This window comes from Cataglyphis hispanica, chromosome 5 (assembly GCF_021464435.1).
Source record: "Cataglyphis hispanica isolate Lineage 1 chromosome 5, ULB_Chis1_1.0, whole genome shotgun sequence".
In the NCBI taxonomy this organism is placed as follows: domain Eukaryota; kingdom Metazoa; phylum Arthropoda; class Insecta; order Hymenoptera; family Formicidae; genus Cataglyphis; species Cataglyphis hispanica.
Genome location: NC_065958.1, coordinates 10,558,493 through 10,577,832, shown reverse-complemented (window position 1 = coordinate 10,577,832; position 19,340 = coordinate 10,558,493). Strand labels below are relative to the sequence as shown.

The 19,340-nt window shown below is 33.1% G+C and overlaps 3 protein-coding genes across 12 annotated transcripts in view; 1 reads left to right on the top strand and 2 right to left on the bottom strand.

Moving 5' to 3' along the window:
- Positions 1-141: 141 nt before the first annotated feature.
- On the bottom strand, positions 142-6,545 carry LOC126849875 (pre-mRNA-processing factor 39). Of its 2 annotated transcripts, XM_050592204.1 has the most exons (14): positions 6,383-6,545; positions 6,087-6,208; positions 5,468-5,671; positions 5,173-5,278; positions 4,799-5,073; positions 4,548-4,722; positions 4,212-4,459; positions 3,888-4,013; positions 2,938-3,086; positions 2,343-2,748; positions 1,828-1,992; positions 1,321-1,707; positions 950-1,236; positions 142-687 (listed from the first exon to the last, which is right to left on the bottom strand). In XM_050592204.1, the coding sequence occupies exons 1-14, from the start codon at positions 6,429-6,431 to the stop codon at positions 393-395; spliced, it is 2,994 nt and encodes a 997-aa protein (XP_050448161.1). In that variant the 5' UTR covers positions 6,432-6,545; the 3' UTR covers positions 142-392. The 2 variants fall into 2 exon arrangements, with proteins under 2 accessions (XP_050448161.1, XP_050448160.1); XM_050592203.1 differs by having other exon boundaries at positions 4,799-5,278.
- Positions 6,546-6,758: 213 nt separating this feature from the next.
- Positions 6,759-10,335, bottom strand: LOC126849876 (conserved oligomeric Golgi complex subunit 4). Of its 2 annotated transcripts, none has more exons than XM_050592205.1 (10): positions 10,109-10,335; positions 9,687-9,884; positions 9,216-9,590; positions 8,840-9,048; positions 8,561-8,756; positions 8,207-8,454; positions 7,910-8,132; positions 7,522-7,788; positions 7,264-7,449; positions 6,759-7,119 (listed from the first exon to the last, which is right to left on the bottom strand). In XM_050592205.1, exons 1-10 carry the CDS (start codon positions 10,169-10,171, stop codon positions 6,862-6,864), a joined length of 2,223 nt encoding a protein of 740 aa, XP_050448162.1. In that variant the 5' UTR covers positions 10,172-10,335; the 3' UTR covers positions 6,759-6,861. The 2 variants fall into 2 exon arrangements, with proteins under 2 accessions (XP_050448162.1, XP_050448164.1); XM_050592207.1 differs by having other exon boundaries at positions 7,291-7,449.
- A 234-nt stretch (positions 10,336-10,569) lies between these two features.
- The window catches only part of LOC126849892 (broad-complex core protein-like), a 33,172-nt gene continuing 24,401 nt past the window's right edge, over positions 10,570-19,340 (top strand). For 6 of the 8 annotated variants that reach the window (XM_050592251.1, XM_050592249.1, XM_050592245.1 and 3 more), the window contains exons 1-5: positions 10,570-11,192; positions 11,613-11,807; positions 11,893-12,090; positions 12,175-12,676; positions 12,774-12,833. In XM_050592251.1, coding sequence (XP_050448208.1) covers positions 11,622-11,807; positions 11,893-12,090; positions 12,175-12,676; positions 12,774-12,833 — 946 coding nt within the window. In that variant the 5' untranslated portion in view covers positions 10,570-11,192; positions 11,613-11,621. Of the gene's footprint in view, positions 11,193-11,612; positions 11,808-11,892; positions 12,091-12,174; positions 12,677-12,773; positions 12,834-13,507; positions 13,694-17,806; positions 18,591-19,340 lie in introns of those variants that run through there. The other 2 variants (XM_050592250.1, XM_050592253.1) reach the window with 2 other exon arrangements.

The window sequence follows — 19,340 nt, the reverse complement described above, 5'->3', positions numbered from 1 at the left end:
TCTTTTAATATAAAATATTCTAATTCTTAATAAATAATTCAAACTGGGTAAGAATTGTATTAAAACAATTAAATCTCGATAATTAATTTTCCTTGATGTGAAATAAAGTAGGAAAATACAAGTAACACACCAGGAGTAAACTTCTGCTAACAGATGTACAGTTTATTCGATATACATGATGATATTCATGCAAGACGTCAAATATTGATACAGAAAGAGATTGATATACAAGTTTTCATTGTATCAAGATACCGAGATATTTTTAAATGTATTTAATAGTTTCTCTGTCCGGTGATTTCTAAATATCGCAAAAATAAAATACTAAAGAATGTACAGATACATATAATTAACAATGAGTTTTAGAAGTCTTAAGGGCGATTATATGATCCATATTAATAATAGTTGTAAGATCCCCATTGATTGTAAGGTCCATAAGCTTGTGGTCCACCTTGACCATATTGCCAGTTTTGATAATTGGCATAATTGGGATCTGATGGAGGTGGATACTGCTGGTAACCTTGTTGATAACCACCCTGACCACTGTACTGTCCACCCTGAAATTGTTGTGGCGATTGGTAGGGCCCGCTCGGGCCACTGCTGTACTGGTATGAAGATTGTGAACCCACGGACGGAGGAGGTGGCACACTTGATTGATCAGTTTTCGCTTTTTTCGGAGGCGAAGAATCACTGTAATATATAAACATTATATCATTCTTTATTAAAAGTGTAATAATAATATACTTTTAAAAAAATTCTGTAAGTATAAAAATATATATAATATATAGTTACTTTAATTAATCAATTTTAATAAAACAGGAATGATATATTAATTATATTTCAGACTAATCAACATATTTAAGGTTATATTTGGTAAAAATTGTCTAAAATTATTTTGTAAGATTAGCTAATGTAGATTCCCACTTTGTAGATTCCCTGCAAGTACACTTACGTTTTATTGTCCTCGCCCTTCGTCTTCTTCCTTTCCTTCGCTTGCTTGATGCATTTCTGGAATTGTTCGTGAGCCTTCAACACTTGTCGAATGTCGGGACTAAAATCCTCCAGAAATTCTACTTTACGTTGTGCAAAAAGTACTCTTTGTTCGAGATCCGCATGTTCTCTTTCTATAAACATGTCCATGTAACCTACTATTTCTAAGGTGTCGACTGGCGTTCGTTGCATTGCCAAGTCTATTAACTGCAGATATAATCTAGGATTATCTTTGTCTTTATCTGTAGCCTGTAAGTAATATAATAGTAATATATTAATCTCGCCAAATGCAGGCATATAGATAGTTGATAAACAAAATAATTTTAAACATACCTTCATCAGTACTTTGATCGCCTTATCAACATCATTCTTAACTTTACATAGGAACCGTGCGTATTTCACAACGATATTATTAGCAATTGTTCGGTTTTTGCTATTGCTAATATAATTCTCATATAAAGTACACGCTTTCTCCAAGTCTCCGCGACGACGTTCCAAGTTTATTCGTCGGTATGCCACTTGTAACATATTTGGTAATGCATTGTCAATATTTTCTAATATAGCGGCGGCTTTTTCGAAATTATCCTGACCCTCTTCAAAGATCGCCCATTGCAAATGCAAATTCGGTTTCTTAGGATGATGCACCATACAAGCTCTCGAATACACATCTCGGATTTTTTCTGTGTTATCACCTTTCAATGATTCCAAATAACGCACAAACTGTACAAAGGAAAAAAAAGCAAATATATATATATATATATATATATATATATATATATATATATATATATATATATATATTGTTTATAGCAATGTATACATGTAGGGATATTTACTTACTCGCATCCAAAACTCGTCATAGAGTGCACAAGCTATAAGACATCTCTCGAATAAGATAATTATTCGATTTTGATCCTTTTGTTCAATCTCAAAATCGAGATATTCCTTCCAGTTTTTCAACTGGCACCGTTCTAATGGTTTTACATGGAAATATGGTCTCTTTATCTGTTAATCATACAAATCATGCAATATCACTATATAGATTTCGTAAATTCGTGAATTAATTCAAATTTTATTTGTTCAATGTGATATCAACTTATTTGAGATCTTTTAATTTGGAATATATTTTTTTTTACTTACTATGCAAAACATTGTAAAAGATTGACTTTTGTATTACAATGGATCCACATTTACTGCATGAATAGGTAATTCTAGAACTTCAGTGAGAGGGAGTTTTATTCATTTACAGCAGTGAAACGTTTCAGTACAATGAAATTGAAAAGTCTAATTTTATTTAATATTTATAAATTTAGTTTTTATGAGTATATATAATTCTAATTGAATGTGATACGCACCCCTTCCTCGTAGGACCATCTCGCTGCTACCGCATTGACATTCGCCTTGTGCATTTTGCGTCTGCTGCTGATGATCTTCTCACGGATGGCACGTGTCTCCTCGTCGGTAGGCGGTACTTCGTGGGGTGGCGGTTCCTCACCGGGTGGCGCATCATCGGCAGCAGATGTTGCAGTGGTATCATCCGATTTGAGGAGGGCTTTCACTTCAGCACGCAGCGCAAGAAAGTCGTCAACACTTAGGATGCGATTCGGTAAATTGGACGATACGAATTCCTGGAATGCTTCGAAGTGGGAGATGTAACCAAGGGTAGGCGTCGTCAATAAGCGATCATATAATGCTGTTACTCTGCTCAAACGTTTTCCTTCCAATTCCCACTTTATGTAGCTCTCCCAGAGACGATCCGATCTGTTTTATGAAAATATTACATTACTCGATTATTTTTTGCTAATCATTTATTACTGAGATTATATTTACTTATTGCAAGAAAATACTAAAATACTAAATCAATAATTTATTTATTTTTGAAATTATATTGATTAGTGGAAATATTTATATTTCTAAATGCAAATTTAGAAGAAATTTTTAATTTATTACCTGAATTCAAGCCCACAAGCTTGTATAGCTCTTTCATACTGTTCCCGGAGCTTTTCTTCATCCTTTTCGTAGACGGTTTTACAGTGGTTGATGTAATGGAGCCATAGGTCGACACTTAGCGAAATAGCTTTCAGACCTTGATCGAATACCTGATAACGGATTTTCAGATCGTATTTTAGAACAGCTTACAACTGGATTGGACTTATCGGCGGGTAAATCTTATACCTATTTTGCTTTTAGCTTTCGTTAAGCATTATGGTTTTTTTTCTTTTTAGCAACGTGTACTCACATATCGTACGCGTACTGTAAATAAAAAGATTTAATTAACACAGAGATTTCAGAGCATTGTGCATTCACCTTAAAAGTCAGGGGGTGTTCCGATCTGGGCGCCACTGTGTCTTCCGCCACATTCTCTTGTTTCCTCTCTGGCACGTGCACGTGTCCTAAGTCTTTGTCTCTGACTTTGACTTAACCCCCAACCCGACATATCTTACTTACATAAAGTAAGAATAGCGCATATATCTTATGCTTAAGTTTTACAATACTTTCTGTAGTAAGCTATGTGTATACAAATGCTTACAGTAAATATAACACAGTTTTTCTTTTTGTAATCAAGACAAGGCGCTTCGCAAAATAAATTGGAAACAACTAGCTCATCGTCTCGCTTGACATATGTATCGTAATTGATATATATCGGTAAGATAATAAAATATGTAATATAGCATTTTTTGTATCGCAGAATAATAAGTAAATAAATAACTATTATAAACGAAGAGAGTCGAATAGGTGCCGCAAGACGTGCTATGCTGTTGGAAGGGAAAACCATATTTATGTGCGTGCACACTGCCCACGCGTCTTCCTAACTCGAGCTATTTTCATTATAGATTAATATTATAATGATATCATGTGTGAGAGATAGCCTAATGAATATAATATATAATCGTACTCACCGTTTGGACATTTTCGGGGTTGCCTTTCTTCTTCTCGTAATCGGCGAACTTTCTCCAGTAACCGTAGCAATATGGATAACGCTCCAAGAATTTGGTATAAGCTTCGCGTGCAGCCTCTGCATCATTCTGCGATAGAAAAACCAAAATTGTTTAAATGATAATTCATCTAAATTTATATATTATATTTGATATTCTTTATTTATTTTTTGTGATGATACTCTTGTACTATTTTTTAATCTCCAAATTGAATATTAAAAATAATTAACACACCAAAATTGAATTTTAGGATAAAATAAAATTTTAATGTGAGAGTTTTTTACTTACTTCTTGATCAACGTATTGTAAAAGATATGTCCATCCTGTAAAATCAGATGGATCTTCGTTGACAGCTTTCCAATACTTCTCTAGTTCAGGTAGTGTTTTCTTTTTCGGTGATGCTGGCTTGGTCTCTTGCTTATCTCCCACATCTGTTTCATTTGATAAAGCAACCTTTTTTGCAGGTGCTTCATCATTATTCTCAGATGTTGGAGAACTCGGATCATATTCTCCTTCCGCGTTCAGCTTACGTTTGGCTAAAAGTACAAGAAATATATAACCCTAGTAAACATATAATCAGTTTCAAACTATAAAAATTTATGAAATGTCAGAAATAATACTCACTTCCACCTTCTGTTTTGGTTTTCTTTTCAGGCGTTTTGTTTAATTTTGTTCCTCCCTTTTTCTTTTTGTCGCTATCCGGTGGTAATTCGTCTTCGGATACAGACTCAGTTTCACCCAAATCTGCTGGAGCAGCAACTGGTAGTTCTTCATCAGAAACTGCTTCAGTTTCAGGCTCCTGTAAATTTATTATACAAAATGTAAAAAGAATGTTAATTATATATTCTTGAAATGTAAATGTAATATAATCTTACCTTTGTTGTAGCTTCATTTGGTAGCTCATCCTCTGACACCGCTTCCATATCAGGTTCCGTTTTTTTCGCATCCTCATCATCGGCATCATCCTCAACGACTTCAGTTATCTCTATACGCGGGAGAGAATCACTCTGTGATATTTCCATATCAGGTTCTAACTTGCTCATAACTGTGTCTACATCTTCCGATATTTCTTGTTTTGAATCTTCAACTTCCATAACTTGAATTCTGGTAGCAGTATCCGTGGATATCTCCGAATCTACCTCTTCTGTTTCTAGGATCGTCATTGTATTGCCGTTAATGGCTTCTTTAACTTCATTAATAACTTTTTGAAAATCAAACAGTACATGTTGCTGATTTAAATCATTATTACCGATGTCTTGACCCTCCATCTCTTCAATATCTTCTGTCAGCATTTCCACTTTCTCCATGCTACTATCCTCCATAATTATGTCTTCTGATCTTATGTTAGAACGGCCCTGTGTGACAAATTGATTAATTTTAACAATATTATTTATAATGTTTAAAGATATTTTGTGTTATCAATTGATATAGTAGCAATTGATAAAATACCAAAATGTTTATTCATCAATTAAAAAATTAACAAAAATAAAAAAAAATTTTCTTGATTTTGCAATTAGACAAAGATTATCTTGTATATTATATACCATGTCTTCTACATCTTGCTCTATCTCTTCAATTTGACCCATGCTTATTTCATGTATATTTGTGTCTTCAGAATCCTCCAATTCTAAGTGCAACATGGGTGTATCCTCCTCACTACGTTGTTCAATGATAATGTCTGATAACCGTTGAACTCCATTTTCAGGCATATTTTCCATTATACCTTCTTCTAAAGTAGGTCCTTCTTCCTGCAATTACATACATATTGTATCAAAAAGCTCTTTTGATCTAATCTAATTCATGTTTTTCTTTAGTAATAACTCTAAAGACTACTTTGACCTAACTCCAATTAATTTAATTGTTGATTAATCTTATATAAAGACCAATATAAGAATTTCTAACAATATAATTCTCGCGTATATAATAAAAATTTTAAAATTCTTTGGTTGGTTTGTAAGTTAATCAACGATAAAATTAATTAACCTGAATTTGAATATCATAGAAACACTGAATATATTAAAATGAAAAAAGAAAACGAAGTCAGACTGGTACGCTTCATCAGTTGAATTTAGTTCAGTGGACAAATAAGAAAGCTCAAATTAACCAATAATAAAGCTAAACAATACCGGTGCAACCGGTTGCGAAAGCTTGCAAAATCTATACCTCAGGCTCTTCGATCTCGTGAATCTTTCTGGGGGAGCGCGTCGCCCTGGCAAGAAGCTTCTTCACTGGTGATTTTTTAGCCACCACTGTTGTTTTCCGGACTCGACCCGATCTTCGTCTCACTGAAAAAGTAAATGAAATATTTGTATCGTTCTATACACAAGACGCCACTTCGAAATGGCGGTCCCGTGGGCTGGGCAATCGCGCCGAGCGCACGTCTTCGACGAACGATTGCCTCGGCAACGGCTTGGCAATCGATCGGACTGATTGACAATTTAACAGAATTCCTTTCTTACCTGGTTCAGCTAGCGCGAGCTCAGATTCGTCACCGCTTGCAGAAGACATGTCTTGTATTCTTAATACGATCTCCGGAATGTTAAGCGTAGAATGCTGTAGTGAACTGTAGCTAATTGCAACGGAAAATGGCGGCGCAATAGTCCAAAACAGGCTCGCCAACTAACACGCAGTTTCGGCAAAATCAGCGCAATTACAAGCGTGCTTGTTTTGTCCTTTTTCAAAAATATTTAGCCGCTATTGTGTAATTTACTTTACCAACGGTCGTGCATCGATTACTGACACTTGGTAAAATATCAGAGAGAGGTATGTGAAAAAATTATATATTAAAAAAAATGATGAAAGAATCCAAACTTTTATATACATATATATATTTTATTCTCTAAGAGTACATATGAAATATAACATATAAATATCTGATTAATTACAAGCACATTACTTGATGTTTGATACAAGAAGTTAAAAAAAAAAATGACAGAAGTTACAACTTCAATCTTTTAATATCTTCTGGTCGAAAATCTATCCTTAGAGAAGCGATACGTCGAACTTCAGACGGTGTTAATCGCCATGCTATCGCATCCGCGCCGCAATAATCGGCGAGTTCCTCCACTTTTTCTATGCTCAGAATAGTAGCAATCTGCGTTAAACGCGCAAATTTGTCTCTCACCGACCATGATGTGGCAGCTGCCAAATAGCTGGCTAACGATCTTATTTCTTTATCTAATATCAGACCTCCTGCCTAAAGTGTGCAAATTTATTTCATCAATATTATGTCGAGAAACTGAATTAAAAAATACAAGCTATTCATATGACATTAAATAAAACTATTTATAAAAAAATTAATAAAAGATTATAAAACAAAAGCTTAAATTAGTGTACATACTCGATTAAAAGTCGATTTTAAGACCACCTTCTCTAAACGGGCTGTAACTTCTGCAGTTAAAAGTCCTATAAGTGCATCATAATTGGAGGGTGTTAAACTATCTTTGAATCCTTGAAGTAGACCTTCTAGATTCATGATTAATGTCTGAACAAATGGCTCATCTGTTTCGTATCGCAACAATTCGTCCTATATATATCAATCATTGTATTTAAAGACAGAAACAAAATTTTTTATATTCCTCTAATGCAGAACACATACTTCATTAATATGATGATCTATAGATAGAAATGCATCGACCCATGGAGTAACTCTGGGTTTCACAGCGCTAACGCGCAACTGTTCCAGACCACAATCGATAATGCCTCGAAAAATCAGTATAATAGCTTTTAGACTGGCTAAACAACTATCGATTTTGCCTCTATCCTTCTTTTGCATATTGGGGAATGTTGCATCTATCTCTGCATTGAGACTTTTGTACAATGTTTCTACATACTCTGTGCTTACATCGGTATTATTTAAATATGCCTAAACCATAAATAAAACAAATAATAATTATAAATATATAATAAAATTAAGTAAAGAATTCAATAAATGTGACAATTATATTATTGTACAAATAACGAAGAAATTGTAGATTTTGTTTTACCAAGAATGTAAGACGAGCATATTCCGTATCCGATGTTTGCAAACGACCATGCTGTATACTCGTCTGGAGAGCGCTATATGCTTGTGCCAGATCCAGATAACCTGCGGGATACCCTTGGCGTAGTTTATTTCTCAATTTGTTTGCAAACTCGCCTTCCAAGATGCCGCAAGCCATATTGACGACGGCGCAGACGCCGTCTATACTCCAACTCGACATAGCGCGTCTACAGAAATTGTATTATATTTTTCAATTAATATAAACATTATATTGTATGTACAAGAATCTAGCCGTACATACCGTATGCATTTCCGTACTATGAAGAAAACATCATCAACCATACTGGAAGTTTGCTGATCTGGATCTAGTGCATCCATTCCTAAAGCCTTATTCACGCTCTCCTCGAGGAAATATCTCTCTAATGCAAGATAAGCACCAAGCAATTCCTGCATGCCATGCGCCAACTCAGAATTATTCATAGCTGTTTCAAAATCATTGAACAACTCTGTACGTTGTGTTTCATCTGTTGTACTAATCTCTATATCATTCTGCAAACATATATATATATATATATATGTGTGTGTGTGTGTTTAGATTTTCTTAATTATATAATATATTACAAGATAGATAATTAATAAAATTTTTAATATATACCTTAACTCTTCTTTTTAAGAAACGTATATAAAGTTCTGCTCTCGCATGCATTATAGTAATTTCTCCCAAATGAAGATCGAGCTCTTTGGGATCAAATCTTTCAGGATTCGGTTTTCGTAAATATTCATTTACCATTTGTATATTCTTAGATATGCATCTATATTTTGTAAATACTGTAATAATCTTCTTGACCTGTCTAAATGTAAAATAATTATTTAAAATATAATTGATTATTATAATTGATTATAAATTGATATACAATCTGCCAAATAAGCTTACCTATCACATTCCTTTTGTAAAATCAAAACTGTCGTTGAAAGTCTACCTGGACCATAATAAGTTTCAATGATTGGTTGATGTATTTCTATAATACGTGCAATTCCTTCAAATAAAAGAGTCATAGTGTCAGCAAAAATAACATCTGCTCTCTTATCATTATTTTTAATTTCTAGTGCCGCTTGTAAATTCTTCTGTGAAGTCTCCTGTAGCTAATATTAAAAATAAAGGCTTGAATATATGTGTATGTATCATCCCCTTTTAAAAACTTTATTATTATATTTGGTAAATATGTATAATCTTAAAATATATATATATATATATATATATATATATATATATATATATTTAATACATATATCATACATATATTACATACTTTAGTACACAAGTAACTGCAAAATTTCTTTAGTCCCTCTAAATGCATCCCTAACAATGGAAATATCTTGAAAAATCTCTCAACAGATGCCAAATCCTCAGACTTTACAGCTTCATCAAACTTATGTGTAACAACAGCTCTCAATTCCATTGCAGCTTGTTGTAGGGTAATCAAAGAACTACTAATACTAATATGATCCCCTGATATATCCTCAGCTGTTCTTTCTAGCAATTGCTGATCCATTGCTAAATAACGATGAACATGAGCAGCACCCTGCTCATAATCTTCATTGCGCAATGCAGTTGCTACCCCTTCACTGCATAATTGCAAATCTAATATATCATTTACTCTACTTTGACATTCACATACTCTGCTCTATTAGAAAAAATTATAATATTTGTAAATTTATGAAAAATTGCAGAGACCATAAATTTCCATTTAAATATGATATTGATTAAAATAATAACTTACTCTTGCTAAATCTAATTGCCTCACTTTGGCACTAACATTCTCTGCTAATTCATTGGTACGAGTGATCATATCACGAAACTTTTCTGCTTCTGTATGTATTACTAAGACATTTGGCAATACTTTACCAATACTTTGTAGCTTTGCTTCTACATGACATTGTCGAGCAAGGATTGTATCCAGATTTTCCTTGATAGAAACCTGTCATTACATTTACTTTTTATTAAATATATATCATAAATTAGCAATATAAATTCAGAGAAAATATGTACATGAATAATTATTTAAATTCAATAGCAAAATAAATATAAAATAAATGCAGTTTTTAATTACAAAATATATAATAAATGATAAAATTACAAAATATTATTTGTACAAAGTTGCACATATTGAATACAAATTGATATGTAACGAATTCTCCGAACCTCATCTTCAGACAATTTATCCAATATTTGTTGCAGATTTTCCTCATTTACTGGTAAATTCATTTTACGAATAATGTTTTTGCATTAATTGGTAATTCAATAATTTTATTTTAATATATATTAGAATTGTATTTGTGATCGACATTTCCTACATGTACATTATCTTAATCATTTATCACATCAAGAGCTCTATGTGATACAATCAGATACAATTTGACAGTTGACAGGTTGACACTTGACACAAATCAGTCGGTATGTTCATTTAGGCGGCTTTCAGTATATTTCGAAAAGCTACCACTCTAAATTGTCCAATATTCAATATCCAATAGGAAAATTTGTTTTCGAGCGCCGAAATTATCAAGAGTTCCTAGAAAGAACTAGCCGCGACCAATAAACGTACGACGCAGGCGCATTAATTCGCGGCCGCCAGTGACGAAAAAAGCATGATAGTGGTGGGGGAAGGGTGGTTGGGTCTCCCTGCGCTGCGCATCTTCTACGCGTATTCCCGTACTGAAAATGGCCGCCAGCTGTCATTCGTCTACGAAGTGTGGCTTGTTGTGAAGGAACACGACGCGAATTCGGCGCAGGACGGTTCCCCGGGCGCGCAGGACGCCGCGAGAACGCGATGCAATTACATAACGACGCGTGGCTCGCTGGCTGAAATCGAACGCGATCGCTTGAGAGAGAGAGAGAGAGAGAGAAAGAAAGAAAGAAAGAAAGAAAGAAATAGAGCGTGAGTGGCAGGCTAGAGGAGAGCGGGGAAACGAGAAGAATAGAAGTGTACGACGCGTTAGGGACGGGGTCCTCCACGGTGTTACTTCGACGTTGCCATGAGAGTGTGGCCAGTACGGCTGTTTACAGTTTTTATTTTACACCAAGTGCGCCGTGGCTAGTTTGCAACTACGCGAGTCGACGGTGCGGCTGATTTTCTTCCTCTCCTCCATCTCTTTCTCCTCGATTTACTCGCCGCGCGAATCGGTCTCGCTACAGCGTTCTAATACAGTACACGCTCGTGCCGTCGCGATACGAGATTCCCTCAGGATTACTCTCTCGATTTACATTCTAAACCCCGAGGACAGTCAAGGTAGGATTTCATCTGTTAACGCGAAATTTTTCTTGAATAACCGAGTATTATTACTCCGTTTGTGTTGAAATGTTTATTTTAATTAAAGGATTTCTTGTTTCATAGTCATATCTGTACACTTTCTTATAATTTTGAAGTGATAGCAGTTTAGTACATATATACGATGTTCGCAGGCATTTTTTTTTATATATAAATTAAATTTTTTTACTGAATTAAAGCAAAATATTAATCAATATTATGATTAATATAGAAGGAAAATAAAATAATTGTTTTATACTAACAAGAATATACATACTACTATGATTATTTTTATTTTTATTTTATCTTATTAAAATTTTAATTAAAATTTACTGTATTGCAATAAAAATTTACATATTACAATCTAAATATTCTAACTAGAAATTTATTTTTTATTCACAGAAAAGCAACATGGGTTCCAGTCAGCAATTCTCTCTTAGGTGGAATAATTATTTAAAACACATTACTTGTGCTTTTGACACATTAAGGACAGATGAAGATCTCGTAGATGTCACTCTAAGCTGCGAAGGCAAAAGGATTAGGGCGCATAAAATGCTTTTGTCAGCATGTAGTACATATTTTAGAGATTTATTTAAGGTAAGACAATTTTAATTGTGGTTTATTATTTGTGCATTTAAATATAAATATATATCTTTTACAATGATTGTTTGTTATATTATAGGAAAATCCATGTCAGCATCCCGTCATAATATTTCGTAATGTAAAATTCGATGATTTGGCTGCCTTGGTAGATTTCATGTATCAAGGCGAAGTAAATGTTGTTCAGGAACAGTTAGCAAGCTTTCTAACAACGGCAGAACTTTTAGCAGTACAGGGCCTTACGGATGGCACAGGAAAAGATAATGATAGTTTAGTAGAGGTAAGATGTAAAATAATGTAAAATTGTACATAAAAATAAAGATATTTAATAAATATTACTTATATATTATATTATCATCTTCAGGATGACATAGAAATTCCCAATGAGCCTGAAGTTCAACTGCAGAATACTTCTGGCAAATCTACAGGGGATAGTAAGAGGAACAAGTCACCATCCTCTCCGATGACATATCATGCCATCGAATTGCAGCCTGAAGTGCCGCCAAACAAAAGAAGAAAAACTCGAGACAGTACGAACGCAAATACGGAAAAAAATTCAGGGAGTAATACGAAAGATCCTGATGGAAAAACATTGGAAAATCAGACTGGCCCGGGTTCCGATCCAGTCGAAATAATTCCCCTTATGCCGAATTTAAAACTGGAGATGCCCGAATATCTGGAACAAGATGGTAGCAGTTGTAGTTACGAGGATCAGAGTATAGGTGACAATACACTCAATAAAATTACAATAGACGATACATCGTCGAACACACCTGATCACGAACAGAAGCCCGACATCAGTCAGACGTTTTACTCAAGTCAATCGACATCAGATGGTTTGGATAGCAAACATCAATCAGATGTTGGTAGGTATCTGTATACATGATAATTTCTTCGAATTTTTAATTGCTATTTGTGCATATCTTAATAAGTTTTCAATACAAATGTTTTCTTGTTTGTTAGGACACCTGCTTTCTAAACCAAGTACTTCAGGAGAAAGAGTGACGCAGGAAGCAGTACAGGGTGAGTGATTATTCACTTTTTCTTATAATATGAATTATATGATGTAGTTGTTGTTTTGCCATTACGATAATATACACATATGTAATTACAATATGGAATTGCTATAGATTTGACAAATTAATTTATTGTATAGATTATTTTTATATTAAATTTTTGAAAAATTTGTATTATATTTTAAGTCATAATTTAAAATGTAAATTATTAAATGAAAAAATATACAAATTGTATATACAATAACTAGGAAAAAGCAATTTATCTTTATCTAAATTTATTATTTTATTGCTTGAAATAACTATAAAAAAGAAATTATTGCATAAAGTAAGCAATATATTTACATATACATAGTGGACAATAATGGCAGTGCAACATACATCAAAGTTTTGTATCCACACATGGTCCACATATATAAAAAATTGCAATCTTTCTTTATTATTTGGAGAAATACATCTATATATATCTAAATATTTAAAATATTGGATGTTATAAATTATAAATAAATTTTACACATTAATTGCAATTATGTAATTATTTTTTCATACACAAAACTACATTCTAACTTTTATGGTGATGGATTAATTGCATGTATTGTGGGTACAAAACCAAGATAGTATTATAAACACCTTGATACATGAAGCGTTAGTATTAATACACAAACATTTGTTTCATGGATTAAGGTTCTGTAACACAATTTCTCAATAATGACAAGAAGGAAGACGAGAGTTCTTCTTATTGTGATATTGTGATCTATCAAGTTTGAGGGGTAGTTGATTGAGTTTCACATCAAACTGTGCGATGGTTTGGTAGTCTGTGCAGCTTTGCATCACTTACATGCACATAATGATAATTAGAGAAACGGATTAAGTTAAATCTGAAGGAAATTATAAAATGTTCAGAATGGAAATATTTATTATTATCTTACAACGCGATAAAAGTATTTGAGGGCTTACTCATAACTTCTCTTTTATCTGTAGATCTCTGCTAACATAACAAAATGTTTCAAAATAGTAAAGAATTTTAAAATAATATTTCTACAAAATTTTATGAAAATAGCATTATGTTTTATACAATATACTTCAAAAATTCTATTTACTATCAAAAATTTATTAAATTTTGCTATGCTCAGTAAAATACTGTCGCGTTGCTATTTGATTTTTGACATGATTTCTCCTTGCACTGAATTTAATGAAATTGAATTTGCAAGCTTATTATAAGTGAATTTCTAATCATTAACGATTCGGTAAATACTTATGTGATACATTTCCTGTTGTGGAACAACTACATTTTCTTTCCAAGATCATATCGAGATTTACATCTTTAGTGTACAGAGTGCATGGTGTTTTGGATGTAAATGTATGGTACAGGCACTCGGGTGTAGGTTGAACTGTAGATACTAGTAAGCATTGCCAAGTGCTGTATGTGTGCCGACAATCATCAACATTCCTTTTTTTTTAATAACTTGATCAAAGCCACCACTATATTCCTTATGCGTACTAACTATAAGCATATTTCTGTGTACATACTAAAAAAGAAAAAAATACCTTTTGATGCTGGTTCAAGGAAATTTCTTCAAAAAAATATCTAATTTATGTATATAGCGCGAATATTTTTACACACACACACACCACATATATATATACACACACACACACACACAATTTATTTGCATGTAATTTGTTAATCTTAAATACGTATATTAATTTTCGAACATTAAAATGAAACGCTGTGAGTCATGACATTTATGGTATTAGTATGTGCTGCAAGAAATCGATATATGAAAAATCTTTTTATTACATTACTTTACAAATAATTTGAGGCATTATTTGTTTATAGAGCATTTATTTATAATAAATTATTTTTTTAATAAAAAAATAATTATGCTCCAAATATTCTAAATACAATTCTTTCGATATAAATATCTTTAAATTAAAACTTTGTGATTTGATTAGAATAATTTTGTCAAAATTTATTTATATTTAATTAATAGCAATATATAAACTTTTATCAAACGTGAAACATATTTTTTTTTTAGAAAATGTTTTAAAATAATTTTAATATATAATTGTACAGTATAAGTTGGCTAGTAGTATTTGTTATTAAATTATTTCACTTTGAACGTAATTGTGAATTTTATTTGTATGCTTTCCAAATTGAGATTTTTTTGTGATCTCAGCATCTTTATAAATATAAGGCTCGAACAATGTTGAAACTGAAAAAAATATAGCGATCGAAATTTTATCGCGAGATATATTTTCGCGTAATTAAATATGAACTAATAATTTTGAAATATCCAGATGGTGGTGGTACTCTGGTGACAGTGGCATGCGTGCAATTTTTTCTTAATATTTGATAACTTGAAATTAATTCTTTTTCTCCTTGTATTTTATAACAAACTCTATATGGTAAACATGGCTGCGTGTGGGAAGTACGACAATTAAGTTTAATCGGTACTCTTCCGAAATCTGTTGTTTTCTGGCATTATTGTTTGCTTTAGAAAGATTGATATTGACATATTTTCGTATGATTACGAAAGAGAGAAATCCAAGTTCAAAGATATTGAAAAATAAGATTACTTCAGCAGATGCAATGTTGCGTACACATCAACACTTATATTTTATTTTATTTTAAGATTGTCTAAATTTATATTAATGACTTTTTGCATTTATATAATGCACATTCATGAGAACAGATGAATTTTTTTTCTCTTTATAAAGAAAAAAAGGTCAGATGAATTTTATGAAACTGTAAAATGTTAAAAGAAAAAGTTTGAGATTGATTTATATTATTATCTAGATCTAAAATTTTAAATTTCTTCTAATTTCTTAATAAATGTTTAAAAAGGATTATTACGCTTTTTTAATTTAGTAAAATTGAAAACCTTTTTGGCCATTATTAATAAATCATACAGATATATTCGGATTAAAATAATTCGATTGTAGTTATGAGTGATAAAAATTTTAGAAAACGTCAAAATCAATAACGGATTTTGTAAGAGTGTCGACGTCCGATATGACATTTTCCTTGAGAAACTCACGTGTCTAAGAATTGTGGAGGAATATTTCTTGACCAGACTCGAAATTCTTTGGTTGCCAATATGTGTATAGCCGAGAAAGAAAGAAAAGAAAGACAAAAAAAAGAGAGAGAGATGAATATGTTTCGGCAGGTAGGTAATCCAAGCAATCTCAACAATGATTGCTATAAAGCAAAAGCATGAATTAGCTAGTAGAGAGTCACGAAGACATCAAAAAGCTTGTTCCTTCATTGTTCAAGTGCTAATGTTATTATCTGATAACGCGACCAGAATTGCGTTTTGCCTCGATTCATACACACGAATATTTTAAGTCGCTATAATATAATTCGCAATTGTAAATCAACTTATAAATACATAATGAACTGCGGATTGCATTCATTGAATACTTCGGATTTAGAGTAACCAGAAGCATATTATTAGCGGCTTGGAATTAGAAAAAGACAAATGTTTAATGCTATCTGTTCTTATGCCATCAAATCGTACAAGATCGATATTGATTACAATAATTTGATAGAATGATTAATAAATTCTTTATTTTTTAATGTTTATTTTCTTTCTATTTTTAAATCATGGAAGACACGCTTATTTCTGGTTCATCTACTTCCAAGCCTTTATTATCGTTCGTTTCTCTATTTCCGAGGTAAAGTACTCATTATATTTGAGACGTTTCGATGATATGCGGTCGATAGTCCTGTGGCATCGCGAGATTTACGACGCATTGTTGCTGAAGAAGTCAATGAAAAATCAAACAAATATATCGGATGATGAGTGCTTGTATGAGAGAGTTTGCGTTTCGCATTTATAAGAGTGAGTCAATTCCTGTAATTCGTCTCTTATCGAAAATCGAATAATAATGTGAACGATGAATATCATAAAGATGATGGACGCCCGGCTTTCAACAATAGAAGCAAAATCGTCGAGGTATTGATCTTTCGCGAATCGCGCAGCAGGAGGTCGACGAAGATGTTCATCGTCGAGAAACATGAAAGGCTGGACACGCGAGTCGACGAGCATCCTAATCGATTATAAGTAATCAGCGTCGTCATTCCAGTGTCGTCGACCGCACGAAAAAAAAATCCCTCTTGAAGAAGATTTTTTTATCGATAATCATTAATGATGGAGAGAGAAAAGACAATCTTCCTTGGAAGATCCTGCGAGCAATGAAATTTCCGAAGATTATTTAATTAACAAAAAAGACGATGTAAATTATTTTTATTATTGTTTCTATATTGGAGAAACAATCTCGAAAAGATCAGATGAAATGATCGAAAGATTGGTCAAGAGAATGAAGTTCTTAGAACGACTCGCAAGTGCTACGTATTATAATCCGTGGATTTGTTTCTTCACATGTCTACATGTGTTGATCGAAGGAAAGCTACTGTTGAATTCATAATGAACCCCGTAATCAATCCGAGCATTTATAAAATAATCGAACAGATCAATATACAGGGGAGTGTAAAAAAAAAAAAGAACGCATCGCGTGAATTCTCCTATGAAGAGGGAAATCTTCGGAACGATGCAAAAACCCGCACATTGAAACTAGCACATGGCAATATTATCATATACATCATAACTCGCGCGATGTAAAAAAACAACGACCGCGATGAGAAATGAGGCCGGTGATATGTCACCGATGACACACGCTGTAGACACAGCTTTTCTAGCGCCTGCTACTGCTGTTGCTGGATAGTGGGATTATTGTGGTTGGTGCTGGGGGATCGGTGCTGTTGCTGCTGCTGCTGTCGCGGTTTGTTGTTGCTGCCCGGGGTATTATGTACACAGACAGGTCTTACTTTTATTGTTGTTGTATAACTATATTTAACCAATGGTTGCCTCTGCATGCCCCTATACCGTGCCTACTACCTTTTAAAAAAACTGACTAACCCGACACAGCCCGACAGTGCATTGTGTTTGTTGTTGGCCACAACACTGTGTTTCTCTCCAGGAGGGTTTACGTACGTATCTGGTCAACCGCATAGCCTCAGCAAAGCAAACGGCCACGGGAAAGTGTGCGTGCACTGCAAGCAGCGCGGCATGGTAACGTCACGCGGCAAGCTCAGGCAAACCCGCTTCAAATGCTGGCCCTGCAATGCCTGTTTGTGCCGCTGGCCATGCTTCGTCGATTATCACAAAATGCGCTCGATCCCTCATATTCCGCCCCCCTAGCACCAACCCCGTCGAAGTGCCTCGCCGGCAGCGAAAAAGGACTAACGTTCCGTCCGCCCCGCGATCGGGCCAAGCGCGATGAAAATCGGTATAAAAGAGACATCCTCGATATCTTTTCATTTCACCGAGAGAGAGAGAGAGAGAGAGAGAGAGAGAGAAAAGAAAGAGAGAGAAAGAGGAGGGAGCTTTGATTAGCTTTGTATGTTCATGCGATGCAGACAAGTCTCGTGCTTTTTTTATACAGGTGAGATGTAACTCCGTATATGTAATATCGTAATATAGAACTGAGCCACTGGAGATTGACATATTTAGCAAATTTTTAGGGATTTAGGGATTAATAACGAACATTTGCTATAAAATTTTACTTGGTTTTTTTTTTAATTAAAAATTTACAGAGATTTTTATATTACATCGCAGCGAATTTGTGTTACGTCAATTACATTAAAAATAATCTTTTTTTTTTTTTAAAGGCTTTTTTGAACACGATGACAATTTTTTTCAAAATAGAAATCTGTGAATATTGTGATAATTAAATTGCATTTTTGTCGACATTTAGTAGACAGAGGATACAATTCGCCGACTTTTAAGATATATTTATTAATAATTTATCCACACATAATTTGCTTTCTTTGCATTTCACGTTAGATAATATATATATATATATATATATATATATATATATATATATATATATATATATATTTATACAAGATGTTTGAATTAACTAGATTTAACTTGCGATGCGATTATAAATATAATGATATTAGAATTAGTCCTCTAATATATATGATGAAAATAAAACGTTGCGTACTTATTATTTATATTACTAAAAGCTATGGACATGTTGCTTGTGATAATAATCGCATTGATAACACGGCTTTGAACGAACCATGGTATTTGGCATGATGCTGTGTTGTAAGTTACATGAAATTACTGTTTTACTCGCTTGAGAATGCAGTCGAAATTAATTTGACATTCCTATATCCAAATTTTCATAAAATGTGATGTCGCATTTATTTAATATTTATACGAAAAATTAAGCATGCAAGAGAAGTGATAAATAATTACGTAATTATGAAATGAAACGGTAGCAATTTCAGTCAAGTAATGTAAGTTATTAAAATTGATATAATAATAATGTTATGATAAGAATTAAAATGTGAATTGTTAAAAAATTATTAATTTAATATTTTTTTTTATATTTATATTATTGTGAGAAAATATTAATAATTCTCTCTTTGTTTCTCTCTTTCTCTACAGTTTGCGAGAATTTGACCATGATTGTCATTGTTATATACGTCATTTAATATTGA

What these genes read in the sequence shown, in the direction of transcription:
- LOC126849875 (XM_050592203.1), bottom strand. Translation starts at nt 6,431, where the DNA reads ATGTCTTCTGCAAGCGGTGACGAATCTGAGCTCGCGCTAGCTGAACCA. An exon ending in TACAATACGTTGATCAAGAA is followed by an intron (nt 4,014 to 4,211) that starts GTAAGTAAAAAA and finishes TTTCTATCGCAG; the next exon opens with AATGATGCAGAGGCTGCACG. An exon ending in ACCCCGAAAATGTCCAAACG is followed by an intron (nt 3,087 to 3,887) that starts GTGAGTACGATT and finishes ATCCGTTATCAG; the next exon opens with GTATTCGATCAAGGTCTGAA.
- LOC126849876 (XM_050592205.1), bottom strand. Translation starts at nt 10,171, where the DNA reads ATGAATTTACCAGTAAATGAGGAAAATCTGCAACAAATATTGGATAAA. An exon ending in GGCAATTAGATTTAGCAAGA is followed by an intron (nt 9,591 to 9,686) that starts GTAAGTTATTAT and finishes TTTTTCTAATAG; the next exon opens with AGCAGAGTATGTGAATGTCA. An exon ending in ATAGTACGGAAATGCATACG is followed by an intron (nt 8,133 to 8,206) that starts GTATGTACGGCT and finishes CAATTTCTGTAG; the next exon opens with ACGCGCTATGTCGAGTTGGA.